General features: G+C 33.7%; 1 protein-coding gene across 1 annotated transcript; it reads left to right on the top strand.

Moving 5' to 3' along the window:
- Window positions 1-2,481: 2,481 nt before the first annotated feature.
- On the top strand, window positions 2,482-21,083 carry LOC111507787 (musculin). The gene is made up of 3 exons (XM_023163143.2): window positions 2,482-2,630; window positions 12,345-12,636; window positions 20,581-21,083. Exons 2-3 carry the CDS (start codon window positions 12,352-12,354, stop codon window positions 20,713-20,715), a joined length of 420 nt encoding a protein of 139 aa, XP_023018911.1. The 5' UTR covers window positions 2,482-2,630; window positions 12,345-12,351; the 3' UTR covers window positions 20,716-21,083.
- Window positions 21,084-22,424: the final 1,341 nt, after the last annotated feature.

Genomic DNA, 22,424 nt, shown 5'->3' with positions numbered 1-22,424 from the left:
AACGTAATGCATATCAGCCATTTCCTCATTTGTGTATGCCATTTGATTAACAAGTGAATTAAAGTAACAAATTGAGAACAGAACAACAACATACAATTAATATTAATTCAATTTCGAACATTCACATACCAATTCAATTGTCACTATCGCTAATAGCGACCTACTAGATAGATTAGTTTCGTATTTTCGCATTTATGACGATTTATCTCTGTAGTTGTTCCTAAAATAATGTTTTGCTGCGAACTGGTTTATTTTGGGCAAAAAACCAAAGAGACGTTTTTTGTTCAGAATGAAACAGGCTATCAGAAATGAATTTTCAAATGGTAAACAAATAATAAGACAGAAAGTTACATTGGAAATAAATTTTAGGGGTTGCGTTTTCCACCCCTTACAATCATGGGGTAAACCGAATAAATCACTGGCTAAGTGTCTTTTTGGTAGTACAAAACGTCAGGTTAATTTCAATATTGTAACTTCTTTAGTGCTTGTGAAAAAAATTGTTATACAAATTTTATGTGCCCCATTTAAGGGATTTATCTTAACAAGGGATGCTCCAATGAAGTTTCTTCATATGAAAGATCCTATCGTTTTTTCGATGAGGAATCACCTCCTTAAATGTTTTACACTTATTTAGTTACAATCTGTATATCTTGTACCCTCTAGGTTAAAGAAATTATATCAATTGGTAATAGTTTTCTCAAGCCTTTTTAGGCCTAAATACCGCAACAAATGCAAACAATGTATTTATGATAAATATATATGTATTCATGTAAGTAGTATTTCACGGAAATAAATGTTCTCCACAAGAAATCTCTTTTCGTAAAATATAGTTTATGAAAAGATGAAACCGATAAAATTGAAGATATGGGGGAAAATTATTTATTACTCTTACTGGCTCAAAGACAAAGAAATTATGCTCATTTATTGTAGTGAAACATTTAAACTATGAAGATTGTAGATCAGGCTGGTCATCTATTTTTTTCAATTCACTAATGTTGAGGTATACAAATAACGGCTTGGTATCCATACCTTTGGAAAAATGGCAGAAAAAATTTCAAAAATTTACTATGCATTGTTTCTGCAGAAATTCCTCTACATTGTTACTGGACTTTGGGACGAATATAACCAGATTGAAAAGGCATGGGAGTTGGAGATCATCAACAATAGTCGAAGGTTTTATGGAAGACTCTATAGCTGTACAAATAAAATGAAAATAATCATATCTACTATGATTACAAAGGGCGAAACAGTGGAGTAAAGTTGGAAAATTGTTCGCACATTACTATAAGTACCCACAACTATCATTCTGAATTTTGCCTTTCTTTTAATGAATATTTTCCTTCATTTGAATTGAAGGGGTTATATTTTTAGGAGTGATTAATTTTTGGGAAAGAAAGTTTTAGGCTTTCTACTACTCCATCTGATACAAAAAAAAGGGATGAGAGAATCTTCCAAAGAAAGGAAGGAAGTAATCAATTTGAAAGTAAGTAACTCTATACATGGATGTGTAGACCATGCAAAGAAGTAACTTTCAGACACAAACTGAAAGAAAGTCCTCCTGAAACAGCTACTTTCATATAAACATTGAATTACACGAAAGAAAAAAAAATATTTCGAAACAAATACTTCTATATGAACACTGAATTATACAGATGATACTTTTCTCTACTCAGTTTGTATTTCAAACATTCGTTGTGGAATAAAAATCAGATATCATTCACATGAGTTCTACTTTAAATGAATGGTAACAAATTGCACTTACATGGAACACTGTCATCCTCACTGGTATACATCGATGTTTCGCTTTAAGACACTTGCCCTAAAGCTCTTCAGTACCAAATTGGATAACATCTTGATGCATGATCTACACATCCATGTATAGAGTTACTTATTTTCAAATTGATTACTTCCTTCCTTTCTTTGGAAGAATCCCTCATTCTTTTTTTTTTGTATCAAGATGGAGTAGTAGAAAGCCAAAAACTTTCTTTCCCATCTCCCTTCAATTATATTTTCCAACTACAAAACAAAGTTACTCTACAGTAACTTTGTTTTGTAGTCAATTCATTAGAGAGTTTTTGACGCGGATACGTCAAATGAAAAGAGAAAAGGCATTTTTCAACGCTTAGGCATCAAAAATTCGTCTGGGCATTGAAAATGCTACTTCTATGGTCGATAAGCCACTAAAATTGACGTTTATGCCAATCGGAGAAAAAGTAGTTTTCCGAGTTTGTTTACGAGTATAATAGGATAGAGATTTTCTACTTCCAGAAATCACTATACAAGGTGTACTTGAATTCAGAGACCATAACATATTACTTAAAAATATCCATTGTCAACAACGTGAAGGCCCACATCCACTTTTCGTTGGGTTAATTAGTGAGTTATTGCTTTATTGAAATGTTCATATTAGTTGTTCTATTTATAAACAGTTGTAAATCAGTCCTGGGCCCCTTATCCCGAATTATCCCGATGGGCGTCCCGTTTTAAGGATGTAGGAGGAGCGACTGGAACAACACGCCCAGGAGTGCTAAACAAATTTAACACCCAATTAGTTGAATACAAATAGTTCTCTAATGAGGAGGAACAAGTAATTGTGGCGGTTTTCAGTTAGTGACTTTGTTGTTTCCCAGGTAAGGACTGATGTTTTATTGAGGGTTGCTGACACTTTCAAATGAACATAATGGAAATATTAAATACTCTTCTAGTGCTAAATTTCTTGGTATGATTCTTGATGAAAATGTATCATGGGGACAACAGTAAGAAGAAAAATAGCTCCCATAATGGGAACTTTATTCTAAATGAGAAATGTACCACTAAAATACCTTAAATTGATTTATTTTTCATTAGTATATGGGAGTATGGGGAGTAACAACAAATTTGAAACCAATTGAAAAACTTCTGAACAAAATTATAAGTTGTATATTCTAGTTAAAGGAGCCTACGGTCAACTTGTTGAAACCAAAAAAACTATTAAATTTGTCATCCTTACATAAATCCAAAGCATGTACCTTCATTATTTGCCCAAAAATAAGCTCAAACATTCAAATTTGACTTTCAAAATCATTTGACGTTATATTTAGGCAATATGAAATTAATGAAAATGAAAACAAATATTGGGCAAACTTCGATTTATTATAAAGGCATCAAGTTTTACAATAAGTCACCGAATGCTTGGAAAAAATGTAATAAACAAAAATTACGAATTAATATAAAATACAAACTTAGTTTTTTACCGACCTTTTTTTTGGGTATTTGTTACCTTCCACAATCTGAAAAATATAAAAATTATAATGGAGAACTTTATACACGTGTAGAATGGCAAACTTTTATGTTTACCCCGATAAGTTACTGCGTAAAAATCAAAGTATTTTTGACAAAGAAAAATCTTCTATTCATCAGTAACTTGTCGTATTTAACAATTTTGCCTATCAAAAAAATATTAAGAAATAATACTTATCTTTTACGTTTCGGAGGCCAAAATCTGCCTCCGTCTTCAGAAATGGACAAAAAAGTTCTAATATACTGGCAGTTATTCATTTTTCATTATTTATTTCTTTACTTCTTCGACAGATGTCAAAGAAGTTTTGAAATATGAAATTACACACATCGGAAAAGTCTAGGGATATTTTTATAACATACTGAATATCATAAAAATAAATGCATGAGGTCATTTAATTTCGATTAAATTGGTACACTCGAGCACCCTGTAGATTTCTATGGGTTGAACAAAGCCTGCAAAAACGGTAACTAATCTTTTATCAAGTTTTTTACAAACTGTAGGTTTTCGGCTAAAATGAATAATCTGAAAGTGTCGAGTTTGTACATTCTATGCAGTTCTTGCTCAGCAATTAAACTGGAAATATTGTGCTTTAACATGGAACGCCATCACTTACCATTGGCTGAGATGAATAGAGCTGTAGGGCTTCTTCAAGGTGGTATGCGACAAAATGATGTAACTCTTCGTTTGGGGGTCTCCCAAAGTGTTATCAGTCGATTGTGGCGGCGTTTCCGTGAAACTGGCAGTCCAGCCGAACAACATCCAGGGTGATGACGCGCTACAACTGCAGTTCAAGACCGATTTTTGGTCTTAACCGCAAGAAGACAACCGACAATCACAGCACCTGAGTTGGTTAACGTGTTGCAGCAGACGCACCAGGTAATCATTGGTCGTGATACTGTCAGAAATCGACTGCATGAAGCAGATCTCCACAACAGAAGGCCACTTAGATGTCCACCTTTGTCGAAAGGCAATCGCGGTAGAAGATTAGAGTGGTGTCAAGAACATAAAAACTGGGATGCAAATGATTGGGCCACAGTTTTGTTTACAGACGAATCCAGATTTGGATTTCATCCAGATTCTCGTCGAGTAAGACTGTGGAGACGACCTGGAAATAATGAACGTTTAAGACACGTCCAGGAAGTCCACACATACAGAGGTGTTACAGTAATGCTATGGGGCGGAATCATGATCGGCGGCAGAACCGATCTCGTTTTTTCCAAATCGCTCCCTCACAGCTCGACAATACCTCGACACCATTCTTCTACCTATCGTCCGTCCGTTTGCTGGTGCTGTTGGTGAAAACTTCCACCTAATGCACGATAATGCTCGTCCACATGTCGCGCGACTAGTGACTGACTGGCTCACCAACGAAGGAGTTGATGTATTGCCATGGCCAGCACAATCACCGGACCTGAATCCCATCGAGCATGTGTGGGACATGCTTCAACGAAGAATTACTCCGCATATGGGGAACATTCACACAACGTTTCAATTGAGAGAGCTTTTAATCGCTGAATGGGCAAATGTACCTCAACAAGACATTGACAATCTCATTTTGTCGATGCACGATAGATGTAGGGTCGTAATAAACCAGCGTGAAGGCCATACTTTGTACTGATTCCATTTTTTTTGTATTATGATTTTTTTTCGGGGTGCCAAAGAAGAGCCATATTTTTTTTAGTTTTGCTTATATGCGCACTCAGTATTTTTGACCATTTAATAAATTTTGTTGTAAGTTACATTCGTTTAATAATCACCCGTCAACTTTTTTTCCCTAAAGCGATCTAAAAAAAAATATTGCCATTTTTAAAAATATCCATAGACTTTTCCGATGTGTGTATGTCAATGTTGTTGACAACTGAAACATTCGATGTAATACAAGGTACTCTCCGATATCAGTTTGTTGCCATTTCGCCACTATCCAAAGTTTTCTTCAAGATGGGTACCCAAGTACGGTCTATTTCTAAGGAGCTATTCGAGATACAATTCTCTCCAGACATGAGAATATACGCTGATTCTTTTAGCTTTCGTCTCTTAGAATGAGGCTCATTGGTAATCATTTTTGGCCTATTCCATTCCACTCGATGTTCACCGTCTGATTTTAAAATGTGTTCTGATAATTTTGATTCCGTCAATTGTCTATTTTTTATATAATCTCGATGTTCATTCTCACACACTTTGAATGGTCTTGAGGTTTCACCAATGTAACTTTTACCACAAGAACAAGGTATTTTATAAATACAATTTTTTGTTTTTTCTTCAGTGTTGTTGGGTTTTGCATGTGTGAGTATAGATCTCAGTGTATTTTTTGTTTTGAAAGTAGTTCTAACATCATATCTATTTCCAATTCGTCTTATTTTTTCAGATAGTCTTGGAATGTAAGGTTTAACGTTAGTTGTGAAAGGTGTCGGTGGATGTTGAGTCGGTAATTGTTTAGTTGGATGTTGTTGAATTAGTGTTTGTTAGTTAGGTTTTCAATTGACTCTTTATTTTCTATTGCATTTATCTTTGAATTTATGAACGAATCTGGATAAGCGTTATCTTTCAAAACAGATTTAATTAATGATATTTCTTCATTGAGATTTTCAGTCGAATTGCATATCATTTTAGTTCTTTTGTAAAGGCAATTTATTATACCTTTTTTAACACTAGCATGATGATTTGATGTATAGTGAAGATATCTATTTGTATGTGTTTTCTTTCGATAAACATTTGTATCAAATTGATCTGATGATTTCTCTAACATTACATCAAGGAAAGGGAGTCGACCATTTTGTTCAATCTCTATTGTGAATTTTATTGTCGGCTCCCGCTCGTTGATATAACTCAAAAAAGCATTCAGGTCATCATGGTTTCTATTCCAAACAGCAAAGATATCGTCAACGTATCTCCACCAAACTTTGGGACCATTCTGATAAGTTTCAACATAAGATTCTTCAAAATAATCCATATATATATGTTACTTAAGATGGGAGATAAAGGGGAACCCACAGCCATGCCAAATTCTTGTTGATAGAAATCATCTCCATATTGAAAATAGGTTTTGTCTATACATAATCTTAAAAGTTCTAATATAGAATAAACATCCAACTTTGTTCGATGTTTTAAAGTTGAGTCATTTTTCAACCTGGATTTGACAATTTGAAGAGTTTTATCAACAGAAACATTCATGAAAAGATTTTCAACATCAAAGCTCATCAGAACATCACCATCACTGAGTGTTATGTCTTTAAGTTTATCTATGAAATGGGTTGTATTTTTTAGGAAACTATTACCGTTTCCTGAGATTGGTTTCAAAATTTCCAAAAGGTATCTTGCTAATTTCTGACTGGGAGATGCAATGGAACTTACAATTGGTCTTAAAGGAACATTAGGTTTATGTATTTTTGGTAAACCATAGAAATGAGGAGGTTTACTAAAATGAGAAATTAGTTGAGTGCGTTCTGTTTTGGTTAGCATGTCTTTATGTTTAGCTAATGTTCTATGAATTTTTTGTTCAATTGATTTTGTTGGATCATCCTTTAGTTTTTTGTAAACGTTTTTTGTTATATTATGTGTTCGGTATGTTGTGTTCGAAATCAACTGAGATAATTTATTTTCATAATCGAGAGTATCCATTATCACTGTGGCATTACCTTTATCAGCTGGAAGTATTTTGGGTAAATTTTCGTTATGTGGACACCCGGCGATTTTGAAAAAATTTTTGACTGTACTTACGTATTTTGATGCGTAGATCACGAATCCGAAAGAAAAAAGCGGCGCTCTCCCTTATTTAAAAAGTTACGGCCCTTCAAAGTTCAGAAAAGTTCAACTTTTCAGCCTTCTTTTTCACTAAATAAACTATATAAAAAACACAAGCATTTATTCACTAGGTCACCTTTACACCTTATTCCTCCTTCTTTAACACTTTTCACTTCAATAATCAACATTTTTCTTATAAAAACTTAATTTAAAAACGAATGCTTCTCCTGATGACATTATTCTATTTTTAGGTTAGTTACTAGTGATATTTCAGAAAAAAGCGGTTGGTATTTGCCGTCGCCTACTATTTCAAATTCGTAACACACCACCAAAAACCAATTTACGATCTAAAGAATGAAGGTAAAAAAACATTTGAATTACTTCAGGAATATGGACTGCATCAGTCGTACCAACCATATCATTAACCTTAAAAACGTAAAATACAGTGATATGTAACCAAAAAGCAGCTCCGTACATTTTTTAACATTTTTATAAGAAAAATGTTGATTATTGAAGTGAAAAGTGTTAAAGAAGGACGAATAAGGTGTAAAGGTGACCTAGTGAATAAATGCATGTGTTTTTAAATAGTTTATTTAGTGAAAAAGAAGGCTGAAAAGTTGCCCTTTTCTGAACTTTGAAGGGCCGTAACTTTTTAAATAAGGGAGAGCACCGCTTTTTTCTTTCGGATTCGTAATCTACGCATCAAAATACGTAAGTATAGTCAAACATTTTTTCAAAATCGCCGGGTGTCCACATAACGAAAATTTACCGTTTCATCTATAGCAGTAACTACTTCAAATGTTGGTACTATTTTTGGAGTTACTGAGAAATTCAGTCCTTTGCCCAGTAGCGATTTTTCATGAATATTGAGAATTTTTGGATGACAAGTTAACTTGTCTTTTTCTTTCCTTTTTTTTTCTTCTTTCCTTTTTTTTAATAATCTTAGTTCTTTGAATTGATTTGTATTACAAGTTAACTACAGTTTTTTCTATAAATTGTTGGTTATTTTCTCTATTACTAAAAATACCTCTTTGTTTTTCTTCCAGTAGTTTTTTAAATTTATTTATGTGAGTTCTTTGATTGAAAGAGTTGAAAGTTTGTTGAATGCAAAAATATAAATAGTCAAAAGTGATTTTTCCTTCACAAAAAATGACAAACTTAGTCTATTTCACAAATCGCCAAGCTTTCGTCTCTGAATAGTCTTCGTCAGGCCGCTAAAATGAAATACAATAGAAAATTACTGAAAAAATGGACTGTACTCACGAGTGATCTGAGTTTTACAATTGAAAATTGAATACTGTTGAAAAGATTTTACAAAATTGGAGCATTGATGTTAATAATGTCATAATTTTCAGATACCTGACATTAGTAATGTCATGTTCAAAGCTTACTGTAATAACAAGAGTGACATTACTATTGAAAAAATTTCTATTTCTAATTGAGAATATTACCGAGATTCATGTATGTCTAGTAAATAATTGAGAATTATACATAGATTATGTCTGTTTTTTTGTTCATATTATTGTGACCATTTCATAAAAAAGCCTTTTGCACATATTTTTTTCTGAATATAAAACTTTTGCTTGATCGAATTTAATTTTGTATCCTGTTTCAATATAATGTTGAGCTAGTGCACATGAATTTTTGTTCAATCTCATATCACTTTGTGTGAAGTTATTCTGCTTGATGATGTTCTGTAATTTATATCACAATTATTATTGTGATATAAATTACATTGGAACAACTTCCAGATCACAACTTCCAACCACAATGATCATTGTTATTTGAATTATAATAATTGTGATTTAAATTATATTGGAACAACTTTGAGTACATTATCAAGCAGAATAACTTTACACAAAAGTGATATAAGTAAGATTAAATTAGCACAACATAAAATTTGATCAAGCAAAATTTTTATATTCAGAAAAAAATATGCCCAAAAGGTCTTTATTAAAAAAATCTCAATAACATGAACAAAAAACAGACAAATCGAATAGTTTCTTTGGTTGACTGCAGGCAGCTTATGGTTCAACTTGTGTATACACATTATAATTTTGTTGTGAAGTTTTTTTATTGGTTTCCATGAGGAATTTGTTGCCATACCCCATACTGATATCAGATATTGAATTTTGGAATATACTTATGAAAAATAAATCAACTTAATGTATTTTAGGGGTACAACTTTCCTTATTTTGAATAAAATTCCAATTATGGGAGCTATTTTTTTCTTATTGTTTCAATGTGTCTCCATGGCATTGAAGCCACAAAGATATTTGATGTAAATTTACTGCAGCCATAGAATTGAAATATATAAGAAACAAAACAGGTCGAAGTATTGATCCTTGCGGTACCCTACATATGTTTTAACTAATTATGTCGCCAACATATTGCTTTCTATTCATCAAATAATTTTGAAACCCATTATAAACTAAACCTCGGATACCTACAGTGTGACCCATTTTTAATGGAAACACCCCCCTAAAATTTGAAGTTGTAAATCGATTTTAATAATTTTTTTTTGAAATGTCAAGTACTGAAAGGTCTACCTTGGGACAAAATTTGAAATGTTTATTAAAGTTTCAGGGCATACTACGATATTTTTTCTTAGTCGAAAATCGGGATTTTTTATTAGCAATTTTTTAATTGAAAAAATCACTACGTCACTGGATTCAGAGTGCCTCTAAACAGGTGTGACCAAAATTTCATGAAAAAATATTCATTATTAACAAAGGTATGACAACTCAAAAATTTGAAAACTCACACAGCTAACAGTCACAATATATCATTTTTTTTATGATTTCAACAATAAAGTGCCGCCAGATGAAAAAAAAAACAAATGGCGTAAATATTTTCAATGAAAATAACGGAATTACATTCACACAATTCAACTAACAATGAAGCAAAAAATTTTAATAAACGTAACTAATAACTAATTATTGAAATGTTTCGATTCAGTGCAACAATTAATTCTAACTCATATTCTAGTAGCCTCTACTAATCCACCACGTATTTCGATACATGTGTCGTAGCGCTTACGAATGTTTCTGATTACGTTCCTTTGTTTTTGAGGGCTAATATCTGCACATACCTGTCGAATTCTTGCACAAAGTTCATTTCTATCTCTTGAGCGGTTTTTGTAAACCTTTTGTGTGAGAAGTCCCCAGAGAAAAAAGTCCAAAACTGTGAGGTCTGGAGATCTGGGTGGCCACTCTATAAACGGACTACCACGGCCTATCCATCGGTTTGGAAAATGTTCGTTAAGCCATTGCCTCACAGCTCTGGCATAATGAACTGAACACCCATCTAACTGGACAATTAAATTTGATCGTTCATTGATTGGCAGCTCGTGAATAGCATCCCAAAACTTTGTGTTTAAAAATTCTAGAAACCTCTGCGCATTAATGTTTTCCTCAAAAAAAAAGGACCAATAATTCGTTCGTTCAATATCCCACACCAGACGTTGATTTTTTGGGAATACTGGCTTTTACAGTTTATTACCCAGTTAGGATTATCCGCTGCCCAAAAGCGACAATTCTGTGATGACACTACTCCATTTATATTGAAAGTGGCTTCGTCGATATATAAAATATTTTATAGGAAATTTCTATTGTTTAAATATTCCCCTTGGGCCCATAAACAATATTCCAGGCGTCTTGCTTCGTCGCCTTCTTGAAGTGTGTGTAAAAATTTTGGCTTGAAAGGTTTAATTTTCTTCGCCTTGAGACATCTCCGAATAGTTTCTCGTGGAATATTCAAATCTGAAGTGGCATTCCTTATTCTGGCATTAGGATTATTTCCGAAATAATCTAAAATGAATTGATCATTCCTGTCATTCCTGTTTCGTCTTTGTACAGGATTACTTTTTAACATCATTTTTGATACTGCACCTGTTTCATTGAACATTTCATTTATTTTATTTACTGTACCGCAGATAATACGAGGACGATCTGGATGTCTCTCATTAAATACTCTACAAACCTCTCTAGCACTTCTAACGTCATCTCCCGAAAGGCGTACAATTTCAATTTTCTCTCTTACGCTCAATCTTGCAGCCATTACACAAAATAATTCGAAGAACTGTAAGGTGAATATTGTTGACAATAGTACACTTAAATATTTCACAAGTGTCAAACTGTAATATCATTTCCATGGCAACTAAGATTTAAATTGAAATATTAATTCTTAGTTTTAGTTAATTTGCGTGAAAACTTGAATGTAATTTCGTTATTTTCATTAAAAATATTTACACTATTTGTTTTTTTTTCATCTGGCGGCACTTTATTGTTGAAATCATGAAAAAAATATTCTCATGGCTATATCTGTTGATATAGGGTGTTTTTTGTAACTGTTAGCTGTGTGAGTTTTCGAATTTTTGAGTTGTCATAACTTTGTTAATAATGAATATTTTTTCATGAAATTTTGGTCACACCTGTTTAGAGGCACTCTGAATCCAGTGGCATAGTGATTTTTTCAATAAAAAATCGCTAATAAAAAAATCCTGGTTTTCGACTAAGAAAAAATATCGTAGTATGCCCTGAAATTTTAATAAACATTTCAAATTTTGTCCCAAGATAGACCTTTTAGTACTTGACATTTAAAAAAAAATTATTAAAATCGGTTTACAACTTCAAATTTTAGGGGGGTGTTTCCATTAAAAATTGGTCACACTGTATAATATACATTTTTTTTAGAAAAATTGTATGGTCCACAGTATTTAATGCTAATGAAAGAACTCCACATTTTTTGTTCGAATCTAAGTCTAGCTATGTCACAAATCTAGAATGTATATTACTGGAGTTTTTTCCCAACACCAAATCGTTATTTTCAACACTTCGACACGTGTTTCGATCACCAAGTGATCATCTTCAAAGAGGAAGGAGTTTTAATCTTCCGAATAGCTCCCTCAGTAGGCCGACGAAACTGCCCATAAATTGGAAGAAGTGCACTAAGCACTTTCTTCACCGAGCATGAATTTTGATAGAAAAATTCTATAATTTGCAAGCGTTGTTCATTCGCAAGTCGATTCATGGTTAAATTATAGACAAAACTGAACAAGTTTGACAGTGACACAAGACACGATTCACGCGTGATCTGTCAAAAGCAGTTTTGCCAAAAAGATACCTGCAAAAAATCACTCATTAGATAGTTGAAAAAAAACTGTTACAAATCTGTTTTTCCGTTAACCATCTGCTGCCCCACTAGGAACTACAGCTCTCAATAGTCTAAACTTGTGCGAACTAAGGACTAACGAGGTCTTACCTTTTAACGCGTGATTCCCAACACAAACAAACTATAAACAAACATCATTTTCCTTCCGCAGATGAAAGATGCCGAGAAAGAGACGCTCCACAGACTCGGACTCTGACGACGAATTCGACGACTCGAAACGACCGCAGCGGAACGCCGCCAACGAGCGAGAGAGGGCGCGCATGAGGGTGCTTAGCAAGGCCTTCTGTCGTCTGAAGACGACCCTGCCCTGGGTGCCGGCGGACACGAAACTCTCCAAGCTGGACACTCTGCGGCTAGCCACCAGCTACATCGCCCATCTCAGGGCCGTACTCATGGACGAGCCCGTTGCGAACGACCCCTTCCACAAGCACCCTCTGACTTTGGTGAGTAAGCATGGTAGAAGTTTCAGCAATCAACTGAAGGCTTGTACAGGGTTTTCCCTACAACTACTTACTTTAAAAACATTTTATTTCGTTATCGATTTTTATTTCTGTACCTATTATAAATTCTTGTTGGGAAATAAGAGCTTTTCTTGAAGAAAATCGAGCAGTCTGGGTTTCGCAAAAAACATGGAACACAGACTTGCCCTCTTGAAAGCAATCGACGATCTTGCGAGTTTCAAAGATCAATCAAAAGCCACCATTTTAGTACAGCTTGGTCAAAGTAAAGCTTTCGATTTAGTTAATTTCGATTTACTCATCAGCAAGCTCAAGTTTATAGGATTCGATGACATTTCTCTTAAATGGATGATCAGCTATCTCTCAGGCCGATCACAGAGGGTCAAACTGGATGATTACTCATGTCATTCCTAAAAGAAACAATCTCAGGTGTACCGCAAGGAAGTATTTTCGGACCCTTGATGTCTTCAGTGTTTATTTTTTATAACCCCACTTTCTTATCACATTGTCAAGTACATCTATACGCAGATGATACACAGCTATATTTGTATTCTCATAACATCGATACAGAAAGTTGCGTGGCCAATAGAAACACAGATTTGCACAAAACATTCCTATACTCGGAGAATCATGGACTGAAAATCAATCCAAATGAAACTTTGGCCTTATGCATAGGGTCTCAAAGACAAATAGTAGAAACTCAGTGTAACTTTAGGCTCACTCTCGATAACGCAGACATTGACTGGGTAGACAGTGCTAAAAATCTTGGCGTAACCATAGATAGCTCTTTGTCTATCCATGAACAAGTGACAAACATTTTCAAAGTATCATTCTTCAAACTCAAATTGCTATATAAATTCCAAGTATCAGTTATCAGAAGAAATGAAACTCAGGTTAGTTAAAACTCTTATTTACCCCCATATCGAGTATTGTTGTTCGGTGTATTACAATTTTTTGCCGCAATATAACAAACAGAATTTACAACGCATGCGATTCGTATGCTGTATACCATATGGTGAACATGTCACCCCATTTTTGTTAAAAATGAAGGAGCTGAATATGAGGTACAGAGTCCAATATTTGATAAAAATGTTTTTTGTTTAAGTTGCTTCAAACTAAAACACCTATAGTCCGTTCATAATTTGTCGATAGCACAAAATGAGGGCCCAAGTCATAAAACGGTCGTAAAACTCGTAAAATCATAGGCGGAGGTTCCTGAGGTGTTTATTCATTAAATATAAAGCTTCAGTTTATATTCGAAACTTGCCTTGAAAGGGTGAAGTTGTTACGAACGAAAATAATTTTTGGTTTAGTACATTTTTTAATCGCATTTAATTTACGGCTCGTTGGTGTTTCGGCGTCTACGGCAGTAATTAACGTCTCTAATATTTATTTTGCGAATTTTGTGCAGTGCGTGAGTAACTTTTTTTCATATTCCTACAAACATATACGTACCTTTCGTTCCTGCTTGTTTTGTTTGATTGCTTGCGATGGCTTCGTCATCATCATCAACATCATCAAGTTTTACACCGGTACTGTTGCGTACAGTCAGTAAGTCTGTCTATTCACCAAGAGAGAAGACTATTGTTTTGAACGTTCACGATGCTCTGGTTTCTCAGAATCCCACAAACACTGTTCAGAACATAATCAAGAGTTGTGCCAACATGACAGGCGTAGGGGAGTCAACAATATATAGGTTCCTATCAGAAAGAAAAAAAAAAGGTATAGCTAACCCAAATACAAACGAATACTTAAAGAGGGGGAGAAAACCTATTGAAATTGATGAATTTGCCAAAAATGGTATTCGAAGGAAAATTCACGAATTTTTTTACAAAAAAGAAATACCCAACTTAAACAAAATTTTACAAGAAGTTAGAGACGACCCGGATTTGCCTCATGTCGGACGAACCAAATTGTGGCAAGTTTTAAAAGAATTAAATTTCCGGTGGGAGAAATCAGACCGAAAATCACTTTTGATTGACCGGGAAGGCAGGAAGGCCAATTTACTATCAGGAATAAACGTGGGTAAACGCAGGTCATACTCTCACAAAAATTTGGACAGATAAAAATATATCAAGCTCCAGGCAAGCCTTTATGGAAGGTTGGTCTACTGGTATTTTCCCACCCTCTGGTAAAGGCAGTAGATTAATAGTTTCTCACATTGGCAGTGAAAAAGGATTTGCTAAGCATGGTTTGTTGGAATTTGAATCCGAAAGCACAAAAGACTATCCCGAGGAGATGACAGCTGATGTTTTCGAAGAGTATTTTGAGCAGATGATTGAACATATACCACCAAACTCAATTATAGTATTAGATAATGCACCTTATCATTCACGACTAGTTGAAAGACTTCCAACGACTGCGTGGAAGAAACAGGATATCATTGACTGGCTGCGGAATAAGTCCCTGCCTTACGAAGATGGAATGGTTAAAGCAGAACTTTTAAAAATTGCCCGGCAACACAAATCTAAATTCAAGAAATACGTAGTTGACAAAATAGCGGAAAAACGAAACATCACAGTCCATAGACTTCCACCCTACCACTGCGAATTAAATCCAATTGAACTCATTTGGGCACAAATGAAAAGCTACGTGGCTAGAAAAAATACGTCATATAAAATACAAGCTGTACGTGAATTGTTATATGAGTCTTTACAACATATTACAGAACAAAATTGGCGAGATGCAGTAAGACATGCAATAGAAGAAGAACAAAAAATGTGGGATCTTGACAATATAATTGATGCGACTGTAGAGACACAACCGCTAATTATTAACCTGCAAGACGACTCGGATTCCGAAGATGACCCTGTTTATTTTGAATTTGAATAGTTTTGTAAGTAATCGTAGTTTATATCATTTAAAAATAGGTATTAATTAAATAAATGTATCTTTTACAAATTGCAAGTAACTTATTATTTTTGAATAAAATAAAGAAATTTTTTAAAAATAAAAATACAGTTTACAGTACCTACAGTTTAAGAATATTAATATATTTATTTATTTAAAGTAACTAATGTTTTAATCATATACTCTACGACACTGGTCACTCATTTCCACTCAAAATACCTACATAATCGGATTAAAAGTTTTATAGCTGTATTGTATTTCTTCAGATACAAGGTGGGTTAGTCGAAAACATCTTAAACTGCCAGTTTTAGTTTGGTTTTTGTTATTATATCATATTAGCTGTCCTCTCTGTATTTCAGTTCTCTAATGAGGGTCAAACTTGCAGTGAGCTATCAACAAATTATGAACGGACTATAGATACCGTACTTCCAAATTTCAAGGATGTTTTTTCTTATATAGCCCCTTCTTATCTAAATGAAATTTTACCCCTTTTAAATCATAATCAATTTAAGAAAGAAATAAAATCACAGCTAATTTAAAAGATTTAAAATTCAATATACGGTAATGCAATGAAATTGTTAAATTGATCAAAATAATGTTAAGAAAATTAAGAGTTATTAGCAACTATATGATGTATTTTTTTTTTCTCTCCTCTATCATTGTTATGATACTAAATAACTCTATTATCGAGCAGTCGTCCAAAACATCCATCTGCTTGGGTTTTTATGTTGATTCTTTCATTTTGATTTTTACCTATCATTTTCGTATTTTATCATCACATATCATTGAAATGCATTCTTCTCTCAAAACGAAAGTTTATTGCCGATAAACATGGAAGTTAGAAGTTAAGGATGTATCGCTTCATATAAAAAACAATGCTGATGACCGTTTCTGAAGAACGAAACGTCGTATTCAAAATCTGAGCACTTTATGTTGTAGAAATCGCGATTTTTCTGTTTCTTCAGGATATCTCTAGACGTATTCGTAATTTTACAGATTTCAAAATATAATTTTGAAGAGTACCGACTTTCCCTCAATTTAACCGACCCTGTATCTCTTGAGGTTTCCAAGATCCCAATGGTCCCCCTCGGATTTGGGACACCCTGTACATGTACAATACAAAAGTTATAGTAATTACTTGAATTTGAAGATTGGTATGGGACCAAACCGTTACTTTAGCACCTCAACACGTGTGTCGTAGTTTGATCTTTCTCTTGAAGATGATCACTTAGTGATCGACACACGTGTTGAGGTGTTAAAATAACGGTTTGGTCCAGTAATATTAATTACTCCACCAAAACAACAACAACAACCAAACAATTATATGATAATTTGAATCAAAAATGTTCATACAACAAAGCAGATGAGTGGAACATACTACTAGTATATATGGGTACAAATAACGCATGTTACAGGAGTAAGAAATTACACGCCTTTTTTACCGGGATTTTAAACTCTGGTAAATATTCGTTTTGAGGGCACCCGGCGATTTGAAAAAAAATGTGAGTGTACTTACGTATTTTGATGTATAGATTACGAATCCGAAAGAAAAAAGCGGCGCTCTCCTTATTCACAAAGTTAACGCCCTTCAAAGTTCAGAAAAGAGCAACTTTTCAGCTTTCATTTTCACAAGATGAACTATTTTAAAACACAAGCATTCATTCACTAGGTCACCTTTACACCTTATTCCTCCTTCCTTGACACTTTTCATTTCAAAAATCAACATTTCTCAAATCAAATATTCAAAAATGTACGGAGCTGCTTTTTGGTTATATATCTCTGTATTTTACGTTTTTAAGGTTAATGGCATAGTTGGTACGACTGAAGCAGTCAATATTCCTAAAGTAATTCAAATGTTTTTTGCCTTCATTCTTCAGATCGTAAATTGGTTTTTGGTGGTGTATTAAGATAATCTACGAATTTGAAATAGTAGGCGGCGGCAAATACCAATCGCTTTTTTCTGAAATGTCACTAGTGACTAACCTATAAATAGAAGAATGCCACCAGAAGAAACATTCGTTTTTAAATTGAGTTTTTTATAAGAAAAATGTTGATTGTTGAATTGAAAAGTGTCACTTAAGGAGGAATAAGGTGTAAAGGTGATCTAGTGAATAAATGCTTGTGTTTTTAAATAGTTTATCTTGTGAAAAAGAAGGCTGAAAAGTTCTATTTTTACTTGTATTTTGTTTCACTGTTAATTAATTTCAGGGTCTTTTTGCTTACTTAGTAAAATTGTTATTTTCAGATATTCTTTTTTATTAGTTCTTTCAGGGATTTCAAACCATTTTATATGCATCAGACAATGGAAGTCCGAACTAATGAAATTCATGAAAGCATTTGTTAGAGAAGGGAAATTCAGAATCCAGAATTGAAAATAGGTTAAGCGTTTTCTGGGACCGTAACAATTCGTATCAATCCAAATGGAAACACGCTTTTAATAACAATGAACTAGTGTTGACGAATATATTAATTAGTAAACATATCAAACTGAAAATTGATAATAGGCAAAGTCGAAAAAGAGCCATAAAGGCGCATTTCCGGCTAATTTTAGAGTCTGCTTATGTTGTGCGGGACACGATGAGTGGCAGCACTTCGCTTATAAAAACATCTTGAACGTCTCGCCTGAATAATTAGAAAGCGCCGCCAAATGCGCCCAGCTGGCGGATTTTCGGCATTAAATGATTTTTGGCCCGAGCTCGTCCCTTTAAGAGCCTCCTTTTTATTTCCGTTTCATTGTGATTGTAAGTATTAAACTTCAACGTGTAAATAAACAACCGCCGAATATATCTTTCCGAGGAAATATTTTAAACTGCCAACGAGCGATTTGTAGGCTCTTTTGTTCGTGGAGCATTTTGGTGTATCAATTATTCGATAATAAAATATCTCAACATAAAACTGTGGGAGACAGAAACAGCCACCACGTTTTCCAGACCTATGTTCTAGTTATAGATATGAGTGTACATGGTTCTCTATGTTTCGCTTCGAAAATACAAAGTGACAAATAAATGAAAAACTCAAAATAAGAAGCAATTTAGATTTCGCTTCACTGAAACAGAAAACACCTGCTCGTAGAAGAAAGAACGAAAAGTTGTTTGATTGTAGGATTTGAATTTGAAGTGTTCTGCTGACAACGAATAATAAATTAAGCTTCAGCATCCAGAACTAGAAGCTGAGAGAGATGAAATACGGGAGGAATCGTGAAAAAATAAAAATGGACTGAACGATATCCGTACATTGAAGATATTTTTCTCTGTTTGTGATAATAACTGATAGTCAAGTTATCTTAGTGAGTTTACCTCGAAATTTGAAATAACCAGCTATAAACTCATATTAACTTGTATTTGACTATAGAAATTTAGGGTCAAAGGTAACAAAAATTAATTTTTTGTACAATTGTCATTGAAATTGACATTTTTAATGGTTGTCAAGAGTATTAAATGATGTTTATATAGTATCTAGTTAATATTTAAAAATATTTTCGACACTAGATTTAAAAGTATTTTAACACGATTTTTTTTGACCAAATTGCAATGAACAAAACATAATTATTCAATTTTTAAGGAAGTTTCATTATGAACAATAGATATAGAAATAATTAAAATCTATTACAAATGTATTATATACGTTACTTACATTATTATTATTATTATTTATGAACATTCATATGAAAAGTATAATGGGGAATGTCCTCAATTTGGGTTATTACAGCAAATGCAAGTTTGAACAAAATAAAGTTGAGTTTTAATTCATGAGTTTTTTAAATTCACTTCGGAAAGTATTCAAATTGATGTTTCAAATGTTGGGTTTTACTTTTTAAAGGGATTTGTTTCTAATTCACATATTGGCAACAGCGCTTATATCAAGTTGAAATAATTTATACTTACCAAGATATTCTACTTTAAAAAAGGAAAATTATCTTTATAAATCAACAATTTAGGTAAAATATAAATTATAGTTCAATACCACCTCCACAAACCAAATAAACATCAGTTTTGTTCTTTATTTATATAGAGGAAGGTTAGGTGCACAAAATGTCATATGTCACAGAATGCCTCGGAACTCGGAACATAAGTAAACAGAACAGCACGCCTCTGAAATATGTCATCTTTGTTTGTCTCATACAGATAACAGATTCATTATCCTTCATTAGCTATAACCGATGTTGCCAAATAGTGAAATAGAAACGAATCCCTTTAAATGTTGAATGCATTATTTCATTCCTCTTTTTTAAGTATTTGAATAATTTTTAAAGAAAAAGGTTGAAATGATAAGTTTAAAATGCGTTGTTTTAGAGCTCTATTATGAAAACTACTTGATTTTCGTCAGGAGGAACATTCCCCATTAGAACAACTGCTGATATTAATACTTCGCGATGTTGAAGAGCCTTATAATAAATTTGAACTATCTGAGTTAACAATTTCATGAGCATTTACATTCAATTCTTGAAGTGAAGATGACGATGCTGTAACGCTGGAGCTAGGCTGTTGGAATTATTCTTTTAGCAATAGCCTTTTTATAAGAAACAGATTGATCGATGTAACCCTCAGGTACTGTTGTAGACTTCCATCCTCCGTGCTTGTTAATATCCGTTGTATTTGCTCCTGATTCTGCTAGCAAAGAAGCAGAAGACCTCTGAAACAGTGACCTGTAGGTATATTCCTTCGATTCCGGGAGGTTCAGAAACTCAGCAATAGAAAAGCTGTCGAAAGCGCTCGCAAATAATTAATAGAAGATATAAAGCTTCAAACCCTTTTTGTAAAATTTAATATTAAAATACTGAAAATAAAGGAAAATTAGTTGCATCATTCATATGTTATGTTATGTTAAGTTATTTCTTGTCTAATGTGATTGTGAAGGAAAACTGATTCAATAAATGTTTGATTGATTGACTAATGTTCAGAAAGACCGATTTCGTTGACGAATTAATTTCCACTCGACAAAGACTCAGTTCTTTTATTTGTTATAGAGAGCTTAACATTTACCTGTCTACGCCCCTGTACTCATGTCAACAGCAATTATTAACCACCGTTTAGAGCTTTCGACACCTCTTTTAACACCAGCCACCTTTATTTATTGCAGACATGGCCGTTCAGCTTCCAGCGGCCCGATTCTTCCACAGATGCGGCCCAAGAAATGAAAGATCACCACCATTGGGGCGATGTTCCTATCCAAACCGCTGTCGTCAGGGATAGAGACGTATCATATTACTACTAATTCGTGTGTGATTTATTTCTGGGGCATATGCGAGAGGAGTTCGATACAGAGTGGGCCACAGGTGACTGAACGGAAATTTGTACAGAAGTGTTTCCAAAGTGTCTTTAACAAATCGTGTCTATCTCCCGATATTTACCTGTGAAAATCTGTCAATTGCAAGCGTTTCCAATCACTATGCGGTTTTTTGTTAGACGATAGAAATATTTGTGTTCTCTGGCTCACCCTGTATAACCATTTTGATGAATTATGATACATACTTATGACTGTCTTCTGTGTCAAGGGGCTTGTAGCAATATTTTATTGTAGGTTATTTATTTTTATAGTTTTAGGAAAGAGAGAAAGGTGGATTAAATTGTCTATTTGAATTATCAGGGTCTTTTATTTTATCTATTGGAGTTCTTTCTAGGATGGAACTTATTTTGATCATTATGAAATTACAACTGGTGTAATAATTATAATTATTCACATGCGGCGTGGCGGCAGGTATGTTTTTTAGGGCTACCCTTTTTCTCGTGCAGATAAATTCAATATATGAATTGAATTTACTGAGGACAACAGTTTATTTTTTTCAAACACAGAGGAATGGAAAAACAAAATGATGTATAGTATTTCCAATACCAATTGGAACAGCACAGATAAGAAATTCCCGCCTCGACATAGGCGTCGGCATATTATTTTTCAGTGGTAGTTTTTCAGTTACTTATTCTTACAATCATAGCAATTGATCACCCCATGAAAAAGTTATCTCAACTGAATTTTTCCACCATGGGTGATTATGAAAAACTTGGAAATTTAAGGTAGTTGATTTCCGAGCCGAAAAATCTGAAATACAATGAAAACACAAATAATCACACCGAATTCTCGTCAAACATATATTTACAAAATAATAGAGGCCAACAACATTGCTAGAAAAATCGAAATTCTTCTTCGCTATATTCGGATGAGGTGGAATCATCATCGGGTCGAATAACGATCGGATTTATGGAACTTTGCACATAATATTTGCCAACCTTGGAAATATCATTTCTCGGTTATTTAACGACGAGATTGGAACCTTTGGTGTAAAAGTTGAAAACTTTTTCTACAGATCAATTACCCTAACACCAAACTGATATTTTTGCACTCGACCCGCTTTTAGCTAACAAGGTTAGCATCTTCAGGAGGAGCAAATTGATACTGAATCTAAAGACAAGGATTATCTGTTTATATACCTAAAGTTTTTTGGTTCGATGTGGACTTTGTTTGTTAAATGATGATAATCCTAATTGATTTTTCGGTAATTAACTAGTGGAACAGCTTTTTAATCTATTGTTGACAAATTAATTTGTAGGTAGTGGTTCCACTAGTTAATTACCGAAAAATCAATTAGGATAATCATCATTTAACAAAACAAAGTCCACATCGGACCAAAAAACTTTAGGTATATAAACAGCTAACCCTGAAGATGCTAACCTTGTTAGCAAAACGCGCGTCGAGTGCAAAAATATCAGTTTGGTGTTAGGGTAATTGATCTCTAGAAAGTTTTCAAAAATCGGTTTGCAAAACCACTCACTACCTCACCTTACCCCACGAACACACGGCACTGATAAAGAAATATTGTGAAACGAACAAAAAATTAAAAATTAAACGTTGATAGCACGTTTACTAACTATCTGGGCGACTAGGGGCCACAGGCAAGAAATGTTTATGACTGTACTCTTATTTTTATT

Source organism: Leptinotarsa decemlineata, unplaced genomic scaffold, assembly GCF_025532065.1.
Source record: "Leptinotarsa decemlineata unplaced genomic scaffold, Ldec_3_MD MMD2_P_RNA_scaffold_2, whole genome shotgun sequence".
Lineage (NCBI taxonomy): Eukaryota > Metazoa > Arthropoda > Insecta > Coleoptera > Chrysomelidae > Leptinotarsa > Leptinotarsa decemlineata.
This window is presented reverse-complemented; position numbering and strand designations above follow the sequence as displayed.